This window comes from Danio rerio, chromosome 11 (genome assembly GCF_049306965.1).
Source record: "Danio rerio strain Tuebingen ecotype United States chromosome 11, GRCz12tu, whole genome shotgun sequence".
NCBI lineage: Eukaryota > Metazoa > Chordata > Actinopteri > Cypriniformes > Danionidae > Danio > Danio rerio.
This window is the reverse complement of record NC_133186.1, coordinates 30,023,529-30,044,493: the sequence shown is the minus strand read 5'-3', so window position 1 is coordinate 30,044,493 and position 20,965 is coordinate 30,023,529. Positions and strand designations below refer to the sequence as shown.

Sequence of the window (20,965 nt, the reverse complement as noted above, 5' to 3'; positions counted from 1 at the left end):
TAAGAATTTGTACATATTGAACTAGATACAAGACAAAAAATCTAAGTAAGAAAAGTTTTTTTTGGCAGTGTAAGCTCATTTTGCAAGTCACCTAAGGTTAAACAGTTGTTTTATCGTTTTTTTATGAATTCAGCCAATCTTTTGGTATGGCAGAAGAAAACATTCTCCAGCTAGATCGTTTTTTTTAGACTATTTTCAGTTTCAAGTGCAGTTAAATGTCTGATATTTTGTCAACTTGTGATTTTTTTTTTTTTTTTTTCAATCAGTGTCAAGATGTCGAAACCTAAAGTTCTATTTCCTTTACAGCATAGGATTTACTTTATAGGTTGAGTGTGGGCTGGAAATCCTCATCAGTGATGTGTTTGTATGTTGTGCTGCAGACATTGGCTCCTGCCATAGACTGGATGCCTTTCCTCTCTTCTGTTTTTGCCCCGGTTGAACTAAATGATTCTGAACCTGTGGTCGTATACGCTAAAGAATACCTCCAGAAAGTCTCCGAGCTCATCAGCAACACAAACAAAAGGTAACCCAACGTTAGCCAGATCACTTCTGCACATTTATGACTATTTAACACCTGTGGAAATGCACATTCTCTATTGTTTCACATTGTGTGATAGCTGAGATCAAAGCTAATGTGTTTCCTGCAGTGTCTTAAACAACTACATGATCATGAAAGTGGTGCGGAAAATGGTGTCCATCTTAGACCAGAAGTTCCAGGATGCAGAGCAGCGTTTCCTTGAAGTCATGTACGGCACCAAAAAGGTAAGAAATGAAGATCAAAGCTGTCATCTGTCAGCCTGAAGCAAAACTGATGCGGAAAGAGCCATCAAATATCACATAACAACTCATGTTTTTTCACATTTATTTCAGTCCTATTTCCTGTCATTCATAATTTAAAGTTGCTATAGTTGGCATTTTAAGGAACTTACTGTTAAGGACAAAATTAATAGCCCTTTTAAGCTATATATTTTTCTTGATAGACACAGAACAAACCATTGTTATACAATAACTTGCCTAATTACCCTAACCTGCCTACTTAGCCGACTTAACCTAGTTAAGCCTTTAAATGTAACTTTAAGCTGTATAGAAGTGTCTTGAAAAGATCTAGTAAAATATTATTTACTGTCATCATGATAAAGATAAAATAAATCAGTTATTAGAAACGAGTTATTAAAACTATTGTTTAGAAATGTGTTGAAAAAAATCTTCTCTCCGTTAAACAGAAATTGGGGGGAAACAAGAGGGCTAATATATATATATATATATATATATATATATATATATATATATATATATATATATATATATATATATATATATATATATAATAATAAATAAATAAAATATATATTATATAATATTATTCATTCGTTAATTTTCTTTTCGGCTAAGTCCCTTTATTAATCTTGGGTCGCCGCAGTGGAATGAACCGCCAACTTATCCAGCATATGTTTATGCAGCGGATACCCTTTCCAACCCATCTCTGGGAAACATCCATACCAATCACTCACACTCATACACTAGGGACAGTTTAGTCTACCCAATTCTCCTGTACCGCATGTCTTTTGACTGTGGGGGAATCCGGAGCACCTGGAGGAAAACCCACGCGAACGCAGCAAGAAAATGCAACCTTTACACAGAAACGCCCACTGACCCAGCCGAGGCTCGAATCAGCGACCCGACCTTCTTGTTGTGAGGTGACAGCACTACCTACCTCGCCACCGTGTCGCCTTATGTAACATTATATGTAAATATTAATAAAACAAATAGACAAATAAAAAACTAATGAAGTTAAAGGAAAATTATTTAAACTTTAACTTAAGGTAAAATAAAAACATTTAATTAAATAAAACAATTAAGAAAAACTACCGTATTACAAAGAAGTACTTAAATGCTTAAACGGATAATGCACTTTACGTAGAACACTGTTATTTATGTTTGATGATTTCATCTTTTTCAGATCATAGTTTACAATGAACAAACTATCATGTCTTTTTAGTCAGATTTGAGATAGTCCAAACAAAAGTCATGTAAATTTGACCAAACATTTATTCAGCCAAGCATAAATCATAATTATTTTAAATGGGAAAATAAATGTTATTCTGTTTGCACTGTCTGTACAAAAAGTCATGAAAAAAATAACTTGTTTTTTTAACAAATACATAAAAAAATCAAATGAAATGATAATATAGAATTAGAAACTTGTGCACATTTAGGTAAAATATTGCTCTACACTACCTTTTTTCTCTTGCAGGGATCTTTTGGTGCAGAAATGCTTTGATATTAAAACTAAATCATCCACATATTAAACAAGCGAGTGTGTCTATTGGGCTTTTTTTTTTAATAACTAATATCAGTGTTGGTGTATTTGGAGAGGTGGCGTGTTGTTCTGCGGGGCGCCAGCTTATTCAGACTCTTATCAGGAGGAGATCCTGTTGCCCTGGCCTCACTTTCCGCTGGGGTCAGGCTGAAATAACAAACCAAAGACTGAGCCTTGGGCGCTGTGTGTAGGCGTGATGAGTTATGAAAAGAGATGGAGAGAGAAACCTTAAGGACGGTCACCTTCAGCAAAGTTGTTGAGGACACAGCTTTTATTTTTTTCATCTAAAGTGATAGTTTAGTCAAAAATGATCACTTATCATTTATTTGCCCTCATGTCATTTCAAACTTGTAGGATTAAATTACACAAAATATGCTGAATATTGACTCTTTAACTCTGTATTATGGCTTTTTTTAAATACTGTAAAGCGAAAGTGAATGGTGAAAGCTGTCATGATTCAAAAATGTTTACACATTTATTTGGGAGTCAATGTGTTTAAAAATAAATGACAAGGAAAACAAAGTAATATTTATAGCATGCTCTCACTAAAATGACTTTTTGTGCTATGTGGCCCCTATATGTAAAGAAGAAATGCATCACAGTTAATCATGTACTATTGTGAAAAACAAAACAATATATTATAACACCAAGGTAATGTCAATATCATTTAAACAATAGGGCAAAAACACACCAGACAACTTGAATGAAAGCGAAAAAATCAATTATTTGAAAAAGTAACCTAAAATTTCTGTAATAATAATAATTATTATTATGTAATGGAGGCCAGCTAGTGAAGTGCTATGCAGGTAAACCTCTCTGCCGGTTCGATCCCAACTCCGAGCGGAATGTGTACAGCAGGAGGTGGGTGGTTTACAATAATGTTACCAAATATTACCTACACCAAAAGAAAGCTTAAAAATGGCTAAAAGTTAAATAAAATTAGTCCACACCATTTCGTTTTGTGGCAGAATGTTCATTTATGAATGTAAAATCAGCTTTTTATTAATTAAAAGTGTCAGTAAAGACATTTAAAATACTGCAAATGCTGCTCTTTTGAACTTTCTATTTATTAAAAAAATATTTAATGGGAGAGTTTACCCAAAAATTAAAATTGTCATCATTTGCTTATCCTCAAGTAGTTCCAAACCTTATTTCAGTTTTCCTTTTTTTCCGCACACACAAAAAAAAAAAACACACAAAAGAAGATATTTTGAAGAATGGTAATACTCTGTATCCATTAACTTTAATAATACAAAAAATATTGTGGAACATTCTTTAAAATTATCTTCTTTTGTGTTTAACAAAGGAAAAACTCAAATAGGTTTGAAAGAAGGCGAGTAAGTGAGGGCTGAATTTTCATTTGTTCAATGTGTTTATTTAAACGAAATGAAATTAAAGCTAAATCCCAATTCTACCCCTTAACTATTCCCCTTTCTCTTCGTTTTGCGCGTTCACATGAAGGGTTAGGGGTGTCCCAATTCTCTTTAGCTTGAAGGCGTATGGCTAAGGAGAAGGGCTAGGTTCCCCTTGAAATGAAGATTTTTCAGGACCACACTTGAAACAAGGGGTAAGAAAATTTCCCAGAATACACCAGCCACAATGGCAGCATGGCTGCACACGGAAGAAGATGCACAAATTAGTATTTTTTTGTTATTATTACAAATTTTTACAACAAACAAGCATATGTTTTAATACATTCATAATGACGTTCTTGTTTTATTGTCATGCTTAAAAAAATGCTAAAATAAATCTATAATCCCTAATAATAACTCCTGTAGAGTAGTTCCACAGCATTCTGTCACTCGATGACACTCGAATACCCTGTCAGAAATGTCTAGTGGCTAGAAATGAGCTTTTTATAGTGACTGGTATAATGTTAATGTTGTGTTTATGTGTTTACATAGATAAATATGACCACGGTGTAAATGCACAGAACAGTAATGAGGCTATTGCCGCATTATATCCTTATGATAACATGACATATTCCTTCAGTTATTTCTTGAAGATAAATACCAAAAAATAACACTACAGCAGTTGTCATTGTCGATCTCATATGAAGCAAAAAATTACGATGACATGATGACGTATGCATGTGATGTAGTGGTGTCCCATTTTTTTAGGAATAAATTTTGAAGCCCTTCCCCTTCACACCCCATTTCAAGGGACAGGAAAGAGTTTAAAATTAACTTCTTTTCATGAGAAAAGTGAGATGTCTAGCTTCTAACTTATTACATCCACATGTTTTTCGAAGACATTATGAACAAATTATTTGTGATCATTATCGCAAATGCTACCAGCATGGAAACTACAGTCAGTTGATGCCTGGAGGATTTCTGTTTGTGAGATGTCACCCTGAAAATGATGTTAGTTGTTTATGTATCACCTTCGTGTTTTGCAGAGCTGCATGCCACGCTGGAAACTTTGCGTCAGCGACACGGACAGCGCTCTGGGCTTTGCTCTCGGGGCGCTCTTTGTCAAAGCTACTTTTTCCGAAGACAGCAAAGCTTTTGTGAGGATCTTTGTGATGTTTTTTTTTTTTGCACTCCGTCCCCGTCTTTTTCCTCCAGGCCTATAAACTATATTCTCTCCTGATGTGTTTGTCAGGTTGAAGATATGGTCTCCGAGATCAAATGGGCCTTTGAAGACAGCTTGAAGACTGTCAGCTGGATGGATCCCGAGACAAAAAAAGCAGCCAAAGAAAAGGTGAGAGCTGACAGCATGATCCCATGTGATGTTTTCCAGCGCTGTTGCCCACAGGGAATTTGGGTATGGATCCTGCGGAAATCAACATCTAGCTAATATGTCAGATATATGCTTTAGTTTTCAAGTTAGGTTTTATTTATTCATTGCCTTTTGTGTTTTTACATGCCAGTTGAATTTTAAAGGCCAAATATCCAGGGGAAATCAAAGTTGTGGAACGGCCTATAATTTCCTGACTTTTACAAGATTACTTCTTCATCCTATTTGAAGTTATCCTAGCAAGAGTAAATGAGCATTTTTTTAAGAAGAAGCTTTAACTTTTCTAGACACTGGGTTCATTTTTTCTGGATATATTGTTTCCTGTCACCCTGCTTGCTTTCAGTCCAGATTTTCTAAAAAGAACACTTTAAAAAAAGTGTTAAACAGTTGAGTTTTACCATTTTTTTAATCCATTCAGCCAATGTTTGGGTTTGGCTGAAGCACTTTTAGCTTAGCTTAGCATAGAGAATTGAATCGGATTAGACCATCGGATTCTCAACCATGTTCCTGGACGACTATCAGCTCTGCACATATTCCATGTTTCAAATTAAAACATCCCTGATTCAGATCATCAGATCATTTACAGAGACTGAAAGACCTGGGGCCTCAAGTACAAAGACTTGCGTTGAATAATACTAAAACATTACATATGGACAAAGCTGTAAATATGCGTATGCAGTAAAAAAATCAGATGTATGAAACACTGCGTACGCGGAATCCCACGCATATTCTCTTTGTACATCTGAATTAATGTCAAATTGAGCGCAACATGCACAAGCGCACAACCCCTCCCTGCCTCCTGCCCTGTATAAATATGGTAATGACAGGTAAAAAAGCAATGGCAAAAGCAAGCAAGAACAGAAACTTCACAGAATGTGAATTGGAGGTGCTCCTATTGAAGGTAGACCGGAGAAAAACTGTTTTTGTTGTGTATTTGCAAGTTTGTCCTCTGGAATTAATAACAAAAGTAAAAAATAGAGTGGGAGAGTTTAGCTGATGCGGTTAATGCAGTGGGGTCTGAACATCGCTTTGTGAACGGATTAAAGAAAGAAATGGTTTGATGTAAAGGTGCAGGTTAAGAGGAGAACAGCAGCGCACCATCAAAGTGTGGACCGAACAGGCAGGGGAACAGGGGATGCCCCTGTCTCTGAGGAGAAAGTTGCCTCAATTGTGGGCTGGATTAGTATCCGTGTCTGTGGGAGACAGATGTATTAGAGGAACACTTTGTTAGGGTGGTATAGCAGCACCCCTCCACTCTTATCAAGGCAGCACCACCGGTATTTCAGCTGCCCAATCACCCGCTCTACAACTGACTTCGTGCAAGAATGGGCATCATTGTATCTGCGCTCTTGGTCAGTTTGTGGGTTGTTGAGGGGGGTTAACAGCCAGGTTTTTAATGGATAACCGCGGTCTTGTGATATGCAGTTAAATAATTATGCTAAATAAATAGTTTTTTTTTTAAACTTAGCTGAAAAAATATCTTTAAATACATCACTTACCAAGAAGCCACCCATCGCACACTGCCACCTTGGAGCCTCCTTGCTGTCTCTCTTTCCAAATTTAGACCCAACTCGGCACAGAGCTCCAAGAGGATAGCTCTTGGAAATCTGAAACAGTTAATAAGCCGGTAATCATCGTGGGCCAGAAAATCACTGTGTTCCCTAAAAAATGTGTTCCCTTCGGATTCGACCATTGACAGTGTCCTTTAATAAGGCGAACACTGCCATAGACTAAGGGTTGTATACATTTGCAAATGCTTTTATATGTTCTAAACCACATAATATATACATATTGTGTCAATTAACCCATTTTATCAATTATAAATAATAGCAATGTTTTTCACATGTGTTGGTGTGATACTTTGTAGTGTGCAATTTAATATAATTGCCTCTAGGAGTCGCCAAAGGAAATAAAACAAACACACAAAAGAATACACATACGCCAGACATGAAGTTGGCGCGGACCAACGCACATTCTCACGTTAATTTCATTGTTAATAAATCCAAAAATGAGCGTGAAACCTGGTGTACGCAAAGTGTTTGTGCATACGCAGCGTTGATACAAGAGGCCCCTGGTCTGTTTCTCAATTAAAAATGGAGGTTAATAATGACATTACACAAGGATACAAGATCGCTGAAGAACGCATATTGAGATACAACCTTGTAATGGATGTGATAGACAAAGGAGACATCCTAAACATGCAGTGTTGGTGGTACTCCAGGAACATGGATGAGACACTGCTGTACCATATATCAGAAAGAAAAATACCTTCTGAAATTTTTTTTCTCTACAATGCCACCTGGTGTTAAAGTGTATACTGCGATCTCATAAATCCAATCAGAATGTTTTTGTTTTTTGTTTTGTTTTTATCTAGGCTGATGCAATATACAACATGGTGGGTTATCCAAAATTTATTATGAACCCCAAAGAGCTGGACAAGGTGTTTAATGATGTATGTATGCATTTTGGTTCATTTCTGTTTGTCTTTAGTTCATGAAAAACATCTTTAATGTGCCTAAACTAACATATTCGCCTCCCAAACTGTACATCAGTTTGATGTTGTTTCAGATCTCTACTTTCAAAATGTCATGAATTATTACAACTTCTCTGCACGAGTGACTGCTGACCAGCTGAGAAAAGCCCCCAACAGAGATCAGTGAGTATCAGTCCAACACACACACACACACACACACACACACACACACACACACACGCACACACCCAGATGAAACTTTGCCACACATCATTTAAATGCATATTCCACTCAGTAATCATGTCATTATTATGGCAGTGTTACTTTTTATGATTTTATATTTTATATTTAATTCATTTATTCATATATTCTATATTTCTAAATTTTATATTCGATGACATTTTTATTTTAATGTTAGTGTTTAATTTTGAATATGTACTTTGTTTTAGATTTTAATTATAAAAAAAATTATGGATATTTTATGAAAGCTAATATTTACATTTTTATTAATGTCAAGTTTATTTCAGTTACCAAAACATTCTAATGAAATGTACTCAACCATTCAAATATACAGAGGAAATTGGAAATATTCTTTTATTGTTTTCTTTCTCAATAAGTCCTTTCTGTCTTTTTTTTTATTTTTATTGAAGGAAAATAATGTTTTCATACAAAACAGCAATAAACATTACAGTTTCCTTTTTTCAATTTTTTTTTTTTTTTTTTTACCCAAGTCCTACCCCAAGAACTGAACATCCCAAGGCAGCTTATCACAATAATTAGGGTCAAAAACAATAACTAAACAGTCCAGAGTTATGCATGTCATGACATAACAATGATGATTAAAGAAAGAAGAAAAAAACAATTACAAATAACAGAGGAAGAAATATGTAAATTAATAAAAAAATGCTGGACAAACTGCATAAAAGTCAAAAAACACCATGAAGTGGATACACAGAAATATGCAGATTTATTAACCGCAGGGTAATTCTTTCACATTTTTTAAATATGATAAAATAGGTTCCCAGTACGTATAGAACTTGACCACCGAACCCCTTAGTGTGTATTTAATCTTTACTAGTTTTAGAAAAGACATCACACCAGGATGGCACAAATGGGGGTGTGGAGGATTTCCAGAATAACAAGATTCTTTTGCGGGCTAATAAAGATGTATAAGCAATAATGCCCTTCGTCCTTTTTGTCTTTGACCAACAGAAAATAAAAAATATATGTAACCCTTGATCCCAAAATCTGTCAGAAATAAAATTTAACTTTATTATTTAAGTTAAAAGCTAATATAAGCAAATAAATAAGGATTCCATTATTGTATAGTTTGTTAAATTTGGACAAAATTTGAGCATAATACAACTATATATATTTGAAAATCTAAAAATAGTATTTTTATATATATACTTTAGATAATGTACAAAATGTCTTGATGGAACATGATATTTAATTATTATTCAAATGATTTTTGGCAAGACACATGTCAGTTTTTGTGTACTGCAGTGATCATTGAAGTCAGATTTTTTTTTAACTTCTCTTCTCTTTGTGTACAGATGGAGTATGACTCCACCTACTGTCAATGCCTACTACAACCCGACAAAGAATGAGATGGTTCTTCCTGCAGGCATTTTCCAGGCTCCCTTTTACAACCACGCTTGGCCAAAGTAAGATTGTTTTCCATTAACAAAACCCTCACCTGCTTATTAAGCCTCGTCAATTTCAGCAAATATGTCATCATAAACACATCATTCTCTTGTTTTTTAGAGCCATGAATTTCGGTGGGATAGGTGTGGTTATGGGGCACGAACTCACCCATGCTTTTGATGATCAAGGTCATTTATTATTCCTTATTTCAGATCTGCTGTGTGAGACTCAGTCAGTTGTTGTGATAGAAGAAATATAGTCTTGCTCTCTTTCATTATCATACATATAGGTGCTAATTTTATTTAAACAATACTGCATATTTAAAGTTTAAGCAACAACATTCTTACCTAGAGAATCGTCTAATGCCTCTGCTGTGACTTTTGTGGTGAGAAATGCAGCAAACAGAGTTATACAAAGGAGGTTTCTCTGAAATACAGCTTATGGTTAAACATAATTTTAGTTTTTTCTCTAAACTACCATACCTTAAGTTTAAAATGAAATGTTCTCATTTCATATGTGGTAGAATAACTCTGATTTTTACCCTAATTACCCTAACCTGCCTAGTTAACCTAATTAACCTAATTAAGGCTTTAAATGTCACTTTAAGCTGTATAGAAGTGTCTTGAAAAATATCTAGTCAAATATTATTTACTGTCATCATGGATGGCCAGGATAAAAAAACAGTTATTAGAGATGAGTTATTAAAACTATTATGTTTAGAAATGTGTTGAAAAAAATCTGCTCTCTTATTAAACAGAAATTGGGGGAAATAAACAGGGGAGCAATTAATTCAGGGGGGCTAATAATTCTGACTTCAACTGTGTGGTGTGTGTGTGTGTATATGTGTATATGTATGCCATTATTTGCTAACTTGTCCCAACCTTTAATATTTCATCTAATTTCAGATTTGCAGTGTGTAAGACTTAATCAGTTGCTGTAATATAAGAAAGAAAGTGTTCCACTATTTTATTATCATATATATATAGAAAGAAATGGAAGAAAAGTTATCCAATTTTTGGGAAACTGGTTTGGGAATTTTTATGTGAACCTTTTTTTTTATATATCTTTATCAAAATGTTAATAAATACTAAAGAATAGTTCACAAATTTATTTTAAAAAAAAATAATATCATTTACTCACTTGTTCCAAACCTGTTTAATTTTTTTTCTGTTGAACATAGAAGATATTTTGAAGAAAGGTAGAAACCTGTAGCCATTGACTTCCATAGTATTTTATTTTTAACAAGTCAATTGTTACCGGTTTTCAGATTTCTGCAAAATGTCTTATTAGGGTTCGAAAGACAAAAAAAAACAAACCTATAAGGATTTAAAACCACATGAGGATGAGTAAATAGCAAATACATTTTCATTTTCATGTGAATTATCCATTTAGCCAATCTTTGGGTTTGGTGGCAACATTTTTAGCTTAGTTTAGCTTAGCATAGATAATTAAATCACATTAGACTATTAGCATCTCACTTAAAGATGACCAAATAATTTCGATTAACATTGCTTTTTAAAGTTTGACTATTCTGTAGTAAGCTTTAAATATGACAATTTTTTAATATCTGGTATTTTTGAGGTAGATGCTAATGGTCTAATCCAATTCAATGATTTATGCTAAGCTAAGCTAAAAGTGATCCTGCTAGAACCAGAGATCGGCTAAATGAAATTAAAAAAGGTAGAACTCAACTGTTTGGCTCTGGAATAGCTGTGAATAGTTTTTCTTTGAAATGTTTATCCTTTTAAATCATCTTACTATTATAACAGAAATTTGTTGATGTTGAAATGTGAATATGTGTGTTATTTTAAAAAAACTAATATTTTACAGGACGCAAATATGACAAGGATGGAAATCTTGCAAAATGGTGGCAAAATTCGTCAGTGGAAGCTTTTCAACACCAGACCCAGTGCATGGTGGAGCAATACAGCAACTACAGTATTAACAATGAACCCCTGAATGGAAAACACACTTTGGGAGAAAACATCGCTGACAACGGAGGCCTGAATGCGGCTTACAAGGTTTGTTGTGGAACAAAAATCTACTTTTAATCTATCTAATTCAATCGACAGATCTGTTGTGTCCATCATACAGACGCCAGTGGTTACTTTCCATAACACGAAAACAGCTTCTGCGTATGGCGTGTGAGAATCCGAGACCAAAGGCATTACGTTCTCTATATTTCCCTCATTGACGGCTTTGATAGTATTTGGGGGGCTGTAGTGATCCCGACTCGCTGAAAAGCCTTTGCGGGGCAACAGGTGGCTCCAAATGGGCCGCTGTTCCTCCAGCAGCTCGGATTCTTTCCGTCGGCTGAAAAGTCATAGGTTACGGAGCAGATGCACAAAGCATATGGCCCGGAGAAGAGCCTGCGTTGACCTCTCTGATGGAGAGGAAAATAAGCGTGGACACGAGGGCTCTGTTTATCTGGCATCTCAGCATGCAGAGTTATTGGTGGACTAATGTTATCACGCTTGCTTTGCAGGCTTATGTAAACTGGATCAAGAAGAACGGCGAGGAGGCCAGTCTGCCTGCCCTTGGGATGAACAACCATCAACTGTTTTTTGTGGGATTTGCTCAGGTTTGTGTGTTTTTTTTTTTTTTTTTAGAAATGTTTGATTGTTGGCCTGATAATTTGAGTTGTTTTATGTGCATGATAAAAAGGTTTTGGGTTCATTCTTTCATTCATTTTCTTTTCGGCTTAGTCCCTTTATTAATCTGGGGTCGCCACAGCGGAATGAACCGCCAACTTATCAAGTATATGTTTTACGCAGCGGATGCCCTTCCAGCTGCAACCCAACTCTAAGAAACAGCCATACAAGCTCATTCACACTCATACACTACGGACAATTTAGCCTACCCAATTCACCTGTACCGCATGTCTTTGGATTGTGGGGGAAACTGGAGCACCCGGAGGAAACCCACGCGAACGCGTTGAGAACGTGCAAACTCCACACAGAAACGCCAACTGACCCAGTTGAGGCTTGAACCAGTAACCTTTTTGCTGTGAGGCGACAGTGCTACCTACTGCGCCACCATGTCGGGGTTGTGGGTTGTGAATCATTAATTAGTAAGGCTAGGATTTATATTGAGTTCCATACTTTGTTTTATTGTCTGATAATTGAAGTAAGGTGTGCTTAGCCTGTGCTGTTAGAAACGGGTTAAACTTTACAATCAAAAAAAGGCACAAAACAACAGCAAAATATGACAGTTGTGTCTAATAAAACCTATAGAATCTATTCAGAAAACCCCAAGCAACAGAATAATTATAAATAACAATGCCTTTTGTTAAGAAAAAATTATATAAATGAATAAAATATTTACATAAAACATAACGATGGTCTTAAAACCAAAAAACTAAATTAAATTTAGTTAAATCTGGGCCAAACAAAACCTGTTTTGGGCTAAAATAAATATAAATATCGAAATTAAATAACTAAGCACAGAATTTTGATAAATTGTATCAAACAGCTATATCACTCTGCAGCCCAAGACTGGTTACTCACTGAAGCTAAACAGGGCTGAGCCTGGTCAGTACCTGGATGGGAGACAGCATGGGGAAACTAGGCTGCTTTTGGAAGTGGTGCTAGTGAGGCCAGCAAGGAGCACTCAATCTGCGGTCTGTGAGTCCTAATGCCCCATTATATTGAAGGGGACACTGTACTGTCATTGAGCGCTGTCCTTCGAATGAGTTAAATCAGAGTCCTGTCTCCCTGTGTTATTAAAAATCCCATGCCACTTCTCATAAAGAGTAGGGGTGTAACCTCAATGTCCTGGCCAAATTCCCTTCACTGGTTCTTACCCATCATGGCCTCCCAATCATCCCCATCCACCAAATTGGCTCTATCACAGTTTCTCCACTCCACCAATAGCTGGTGTGTGGTGAGCGCACTGGCGCCATTGTCCTGTGGCTGCTTTTACATCATCCAAGTGGACGCTGCACAATGGTGGTAATGTGGATACATTTCAAAAAGAACAAGAAAATCACACTAAGGCTAATTTTGACCAACTATGTATATATAATGTTTTTATTAAATAAATAACATTTACAGTTGAAGTCAGAATTATTAGCTAGAATTAACAACTTGCCTAATTACCCTAACCTGCCTAGCTAACCTAATTAACCTTGTTAAGCCTTTAAATGTCACTTTAAGCTGTATAGAAGTGTCTTGAAAAATATCAATATCTAGTCAAATATTATTTACTGTCATCATGGCAAAGATAAAATAAATCAGTGATTAGAAATAAATTGTTTCTAAACTATTATGTTTAGAAATGTGCTGAAACCATCTTCTCTCCGTTAACAGAAATTGGGGGAGCTAATAATTTAGGGGGGCTAATAAATAAAGACTTCAACTGTACGTTTTAGTCATAAAATATATTCTTTGAATTAAATCGTAATACAATTTCTCACATTTTCTTGTAGTTTTAACAATTTCTGCTCTAAAAGAAATCATTGTTTCCTCTTTTGTAGGTGTGGTGCTCTGTACGGACTCCTGAAAGCTCTCACGAGGGCGTCATCACTGACCCTCACAGTCCTTCACGCTTCCGGGTCATCGGCACCATCTCCAATTCTCACGAATTCTCTGAGCACTTCGGCTGTAAAGCAGATTCACCCATGAACCCTAAACGCAAGTGTGAGCTTTGGTGACAGTGAGATTGAACCTGGAGCAGTTACCCTGCAAAAAATATGCCAAACGTCTGTCTCAGGTTACCTCATATTGACTGCCAGGTCACTGACAGTGGACTTATTTTCCCGCCTCTTAATGGGAAGCTGGTGTAAATAGAGACTCCATGGACATCTATATAATGGAGTTTTATTCTTCTCGAAACACTGGAAGTTAGTGCTATATTGTAATAGGAAGGAATTGTGCTTTTTGCTGGTGTTTTCTTTGAATACATGCCTTTTATAAGCAAATGCTTTTATTTTTTTATTGGGAAATACTATTTATGTTCTCTGTGATATGTTGTGGGGGATTGTTTGATTTCTTTTCAACTGTAATGTTCGCCAATTCTTACACAACATCAATAACATCACTCACATTTTGAAACACGTGTTTGGTCCTACACATACTATCTGTACAATTTGCCTGTGCAATATGTGAAGCTGATTTTGGGTGAATGATCAGATTGTAAATGAAGAATGTATATGTGAGCAGTATACACACAGTTTAATTGGGTTTATTTTTGTACTGCATTATACAAAAGTGGATAGTTCAGCTAAAAATGAAAATGCTGACATAAGTTACTCACCTCTGAACACAAAGGAAGATATTTTTAAGAATGCTGGAATGTGGTACCATTGACATAGTATTTTTCAACCATGGATGCTAATGGTTACCATTCTCCAGCATTCTTTAAATTATTTTCTTTTTTTGTCAAGGGAAATGAAAACTCATAAAGATTTGAATCCATATGAGGATGAGTGCAGTTTTGTTTTGATGTGAGCCATCACTTTAAGGCACCTTTTCATGGCTGATTTAAATGTTCATTGAAAGTGTTCAAGTCATAAATAACTTTATATTCAGTAAAATATTCAGGATTTGTCATTACAACTGGTCCTTGTTACTTTTAAATTCATGTCAAGCAGGTTGTGGCATCCAGGATAAGCACAAGTGCCATTTAGATCAACTGAATACTTTATACAGTTTTGCTTGCTCTGCCCCATTACAGCCTCTAGTGCTTTTGCTGTGTAAACGCATCCATGATACTTCAGTGTAGTATACTTCACCCCAAATATAAACTTCTGTCACCATTTGCTCGCCCTCAAGTGGTACCAAAACCGTTTGTTTGTTTGTTTCTTTTTTCTATTGAACACAAAAATATTTTGATGAATGTTTCCTACTATGTAAGTCAAATGCTCCCCATTTCCAACATTCTTCAAAATATCTTATTTTGTGTTTAACAGAAAAAGAAATTTGTAAGAAGAACAACTTAAATGGGCTTGGAACAAGAATTATTTTTGGGTGAAGGTGGGCTTTCCAGCTCCGAGTGGGCTGTACAAACCTGAAGTTTTTTATTTATTTAATGTCTTGTACATGACACGAAGTCCGATATTGTGTGTTTTTAATGTCTACACCTACCCCAACCCTAAACTCAACCTCACATTACCCTGTATGGTTTTATTAATGTCTACACCTACCCCAACCCTAAACCCAACTCCACAGTAACCTGTTGTGTTTCATTAACGTCTACACCTACCTACCTCAACCCTAAACTCGACCTCACAAATAATAACCTGATGCGTTGTATTAATATTTGCTCCACCTAAACCCAACCTACTTGTGGTTTAAGTGTCTCTAGCTTGGAGGTCTCTTGGCTGCAGAGATTCCTACTTGTAAGAAATGGACCTCATTTGTAAAGTGTCTTCAAATGATCTGGAGATATTGATGTTGAGGGTTTTAGGCTATCGGCTTACCTCATCAAACATATTCAAAATATGTCTTGCATACTTACATTGAGCTTAATTTAATTTCAATAGCTCATTACTAAAAGGGCCCGAGCTTCGCGTAATTATAGTGATTTCAATTGATGAATGAATTAATGAAACAGAAAATAGACAGTCGCGCCGTGTCTCTGAAAAATCACCAACAGATGGCGCCACATTCATGCTTATTAAATGGCTGCAGGAATGCCTGCAAAAGCAATCTAATGCTGCAATAATTATTAATCTTCCTCCACATAAACACAATAAACAGGCTTCTCCACAACCTCAGCTTACATAAATTCCATAATCGCCTCCTTCACGCAAATATATTTGAAACCTTTCTCCATCAACCAAAATGTAGGCGGAACCCTTTTTAAAAAAGATGGATTATTCAGGCATCCTATATTGTTGCGAGTCATTTGTCACTTATGATTAAGAGTTTGGAATGCATCTAAAATGCCATTCATTATGTGAAACAGTGCAGGCATGTGGCGACTGCCTTTATGACGTCACTCTCACTGGTGTATTGCGATGCCGATGATTCGCGAACGAATCGTTCTTTCAGATCTAGTCAATGAACCGGTTCACAAAACCGGCCGTAATGATTCGATCACAATTGAGTGAATCATGATTCAACGGTTCTGGAGTTCGTTGACTCATTGAACCAATAACCTCTTTCTAATTTTACTCGAGGCAAAAAGTTCCTTTATTTAGCAAGTGTTTTAAAGTTGTATTTAATTGTTTAATACTTTTAAATAAAATTATAACATAATACATAAAATTTAAATACAAAATATTGTGAACTTGTACAATAAAAATGAAAGCATACCATTACAAAATATATTAATAAATGGCAAAATTTGAATTTTTTCTCTATTTTCATTATTTTTCCTATAAATCTGTATTTTTATGTATGTTTAGTTTTTATTTATTTATTTATTTATTTGTAATTGTTCATGTTTACTATTGTATACCAATTTTAAATAACAGGAACAACTGGAATATAAAGATTTTAAAAATACTCGTGCATGTGTAATAAACTTTAAGGAAGTTTATTAACGTTAATCACTGAATGGTTTTATGAACCCATCTTTGAAACGAGCTGTTCCAAAGAACCGATTCCTGGAAACGACTCGGACTTCCCATCACCACGGAGTCGGAGTGGCGTAAGGTGAACCCGAGCATCTACGAAATTACCCGACGTTTACCGAGCCGTCCGTCCAGCCGGACTGCTGGAAGCAGCCGCAACAACGCCATGTTGAGTGAAGTCTCCCATCTTTATGAGAAATTCTTACAATGCGACTCGTTAATGTGATGTTACTACGCAAAGCGGAGCAAACAAACCCGGAGACTGTCATCTGAAGAGGTAGAGAACAACAATTCAACCGGGGAGATCCAGGCTGGCTGAGGGGGATACAACCCCCCTACCGTCCCCATGTATAGAGCAGCTACAACCCCTGACTTCAAAGATAAAATGACATTTTTGCTACTAAAAGCCAGATCTGGATGAAATCCATGGCATAAGGATATACACGCGTTCCGGCCTTCGTAGAGAGAAGAAACGGCCAGATTTTGTTGGAACGTGCGACCGTTTTCAGCTGCGTATTGTTTGTTTTGGTTTAAATTTCTGCAATGAGTTTGCCACCGAAAGTGGTTCCGAAACCGGCCGCTGTCGCTGTTAGTGGACACGTAACCGGACCGGCACCGCCAACGCAGCTCCGCGCAGCGCTGACCTCCGTGTCGTTGCCACCGGGAGCCCAAAACGCTCCGCCGTCAGCCGTGCCGCCTACCCAGTATCCTTTACTAATAACAAAGCCCCTTGTGTCCCACAACGCAGATCGATGGGGAAACGAGTGCTTCGCTTTGTAATCACACCACCTGACTTGTTATTTGTTTACGTTCATTCCTTACTAATTATAATGATTGCATTAAGGTTGTGTTGCTTCGTATTATATATAGCCACCGTCGCCGTCCATCATATCGAAGGGATTTACTTGTTTGGTATCTGCTGCTGTTGTTCAGTGGTCATCTTGGCACTTGCTTTGTTCGTTGAACTTGACAATCCCAGCTTTGTGCACAGCTTCAGATCACTCACAAGCTATTCGTGGTTTTAATAGTCATCTAATGCTTTTCTTGGTTTGTGATGAAATGTTTTCCCTCCCTAAAGAACATGTGTTAGGCCTCAGTGCACAGCCCTCGGTTGCTAGGGTGCTGTTGCTCGTTGCTAGGGCGGGACTAGTAAATTGTTGTGAATGGCTCTATTGCAAGATTATCAAATATTATTTTCTAGAGAAGTGATCTCTCTGAGCTCTTTGTAGTGACAGTTAATGGGATTTTTTGCTTGGTTGTTCATCTGCTAGATGAATACCTACACCTGTGGTTTCTCTGCTAGGGCACCTGCATGAACTTGAAATCAATTTGGGATAAGCTTAAAAGAAAAAATATCAAAGAATGAAACTTTCTTCCAAACATCAAAGATGTAGATGGTCATTTGTTTTCAGTAGAATATTAAAAAAGGTTTTAGTTTAAAAAGCCGCTCTTTGGTTCTTGTACTGGCACTTAGAGAATGAATGTATACAAGAATGTGTGTATATATATATATATATATATATATATATATATATATATATATATATATATATATATATATATATGAAGAGTTCCGATGCGAAAAAAACTTTATATGCTTTCTAGAGAAAAATTTCAGGCGACATTTTTATCCGTCTCTTGTGTGTAGGTTTAGTAATATCACATTTATGTCAAAGAACAAGTGCCTTTCCTGGTCTTTAAAGTGAAATAATTCAACATAAACAAGGGAGTCTGAAAAAAAAAAACAGTTCGTTTTCGATGGAGATTTTAGACGGAGCTTAGAGGTCTTTGCATCTGAACTCCTTGTGTGTATATATATATATATATATATATATATATATATATATATATATATATATATATATATATATATGTATCGTCACTGGTGGGAGGTGTGCGTTGTGACCCCACCAGTGCTGATATACAGCCATATCGCACTGCTACGAGTGTGATATTGCGTTTATACAACAGTTTGACGGCATAATCATGTATATAAAAACAAAAACAAACATGGAGAGTCTCAAAAACCCTTTCGTATGATTCTGATATTGCAGAATATTGCACGGCTATCAGCCAATCAGATTTGAGAATATATATATATATATATATATATATATATATATATATATATATATATATATATATATATATATATATATATATATTTGCAGAACATTGTGATGAACTATATAACAAATTAGTCCTTCCTCTCTGTTGTAAACACATAGAGTCAGCTCACTTGCGATGTTGCATCCATGTAAATGTCATTCTACTTCAGGAAGCTTTTTGCTGAGGTTGTTTATTTAAGGTAAAGGACATTAAGTTTCTTGCAAAGACCGATTGTTTCTTGGAAAGATTGATTGTTTAATTAAGCTCCTTTTTGACGTACATTTTTTGACTCCTAAACTGCTGAGAGACGTTGACCTAGATGTTATGAATCACCAAGTACGTGGTTAAAGTTTGTGTAAAATCAAAATTGGCAGTGTTTATTTTGCTATGCACATTGTTATTCTTTCTTTGAATAGCTAATCTGTGCAAGTTCTGGAAAAAAATCTTTAAAAATTTGTTTGTTTTATTAATCTTGAATCAAAGTTTGACTATTTGCTTCTGCGTTTGGAGTCATGCTTCTTCTCTGTTGATGTCAAATTGACAGCTTCTGCTGCAATATTCTTAACCACGCCCCTTTTACCATTAATTTGCTATGAGGGAATGATACGCAAAAAAAAATGCCCTGTCTCCTACGCAGTATTTTATTTCAGTTGGACATACATCAACATAATGAAATATGTCACCTGGACATTACGCTAAAAATATTGATTCTTTTTTTGGTTTTACTGAAGAAACAAAAAAATAAAATAAATAAGACTTTTCATGGCTCAGTTGAGAGGTTCGTTTTGAGAAAAAACTTAGTTTGCACATCTTGTCATCTACCCTTACACAATCAAATGTAAGTATTAAGTGTGGTTTAAGGGCTCAGTTACTTCTCTAAGCCTCAGTTCATTTAATAATTCTTGTAAAAAAAATCAAGAATCTACTCACATTTCGAGCTGATTTACCATCATTGATCAGATTTAAGGCTACGTCATTCTGGTCTGAATTTGAAAGTAAATCACGTCACATGAAAGCTTGTTCGCTAGTGTAGCTCAGGCTAAATGTACGAAAGGAATCTCTGCCTGATTTGATTTGATGTTGAGTAATCAGTCAAGTAAAGGCTGTTTAGACACAGTCGAGCTGAGTAATTGAGCAATAGGCGTACTGGAAATCTGGGTCAACCTCTTGAGCTCTTTGAGAATTTCTGTTGTTTTGCAAGTCTGAGCCACGATTTACAGATGTAGATTTAAAGGTGAAGTGTGTCGTTTTCGTGCAATTCACCAAACAGAATTGAAAGGTTTTAAAAGAAAAACTTAACCTCATGTCATTCCAAGCTCAGCTGTGTATGGAGAAGCAAATTGGCTATAGCATGTTATGCTAATCTTAATGCATCTGCAAAAAACATATTCATGTAGTGGAGAGGAGTAAAACTGAAAGTGAGTTGATATTCCTCAGATGTCTTTGAAGAATCATCCTCTGCGAACAGGACGTCTCATTCGATGACATCTAATTTTCCTTCCCAGTCAATCAAAAGGGTAGCAGTGCACACTATATCTGGTGGTTTATTCACCATGGATGTGCATGTGTGACAATTTGACAGGATTTATTATTTACCTTCTGCATGAACAGATTTGGAAGGTTTTTACTTAATAGCTTTGCTTGCATTGTGATTTTTTTGCCTCTTATGTTCGTGACCTGAGACATTTGAAGACTATCTTCTTGGAATTTGTAACATCTTTATTTAATATTTATTTAATTACATGTAGGAATTTGTATGGTCTCATTTGTACAATTTAGTATGATTTGCTCATCCCCAATGACGTTGGATAAGGCGTAGGGTTTGTGCGTGTGTGTGTGTGTGTATATATATATATATATATATATATATATATATATATATATATATATATATATATATATATACTTACATATACATTTATTTGTGTTTTTTCCTCCCAAGCTTTAACAAAACATTTTGTACAATTAAGGTTGTAATTTTTTTTCCATCATAACCCTTGCTGCTGAAATAAATGAACGAAGTTAAAAGTCAAATTATAATCAAATGAAGACAAAAATAGATCAAATAAAAAAATTATATAAATAGGCAAAATTATAGTAAATCTAAATGCAATAAAATAAAAAAAATCGAATGAAAAATAAACTTTATAGTATTGTATAC

General features: G+C 35.6%; 2 protein-coding genes and 1 long non-coding RNA gene across 13 annotated transcripts in view; 2 read left to right on the top strand and 1 right to left on the bottom strand.

Annotated features, from left to right (window-relative positions):
- ece1 (endothelin converting enzyme 1) overlaps positions 1-14,731 on the top strand; it is a 133,622-nt gene extending 118,891 nt beyond the window's left edge. For all 4 annotated transcript variants that reach the window (XM_073916121.1, XM_068224225.2, XM_073916120.1 and 1 more), the window contains 11 exon segments: positions 381-523; positions 648-762; positions 4,719-4,829; positions 4,925-5,023; positions 7,434-7,511; positions 7,612-7,715; positions 9,089-9,199; positions 9,300-9,367; positions 11,010-11,200; positions 11,665-11,760; positions 13,654-14,731. In XM_073916121.1, coding sequence (XP_073772222.1) covers positions 381-523; positions 648-762; positions 4,719-4,829; positions 4,925-5,023; positions 7,434-7,511; positions 7,612-7,715; positions 9,089-9,199; positions 9,300-9,367; positions 11,010-11,200; positions 11,665-11,760; positions 13,654-13,830 — 1,293 coding nt within the window. In that variant the 3' untranslated portion in view covers positions 13,831-14,731.
- On the bottom strand, positions 2,579-19,890 carry LOC141376623 (uncharacterized). Its single transcript, XR_012387201.1, has 3 exons — positions 19,735-19,890; positions 6,559-6,666; positions 2,579-5,095 (listed from the first exon to the last, which is right to left on the bottom strand). It is a non-coding gene; the product is annotated as an uncharacterized lncRNA (long non-coding RNA).
- eif4g3a (eukaryotic translation initiation factor 4 gamma, 3a) overlaps positions 16,802-20,965 on the top strand; it is a 91,359-nt gene continuing 87,195 nt past the window's right edge. For all 8 annotated transcript variants that reach the window (XM_073916798.1, XM_689398.10, XM_009306090.5 and 5 more), the window contains exon 1: positions 16,802-17,399. In XM_073916798.1, coding sequence (XP_073772899.1) covers positions 17,239-17,399 — 161 coding nt within the window. In that variant the 5' untranslated portion in view covers positions 16,802-17,238. The remainder of the gene's footprint in view (positions 17,400-20,965) is intronic.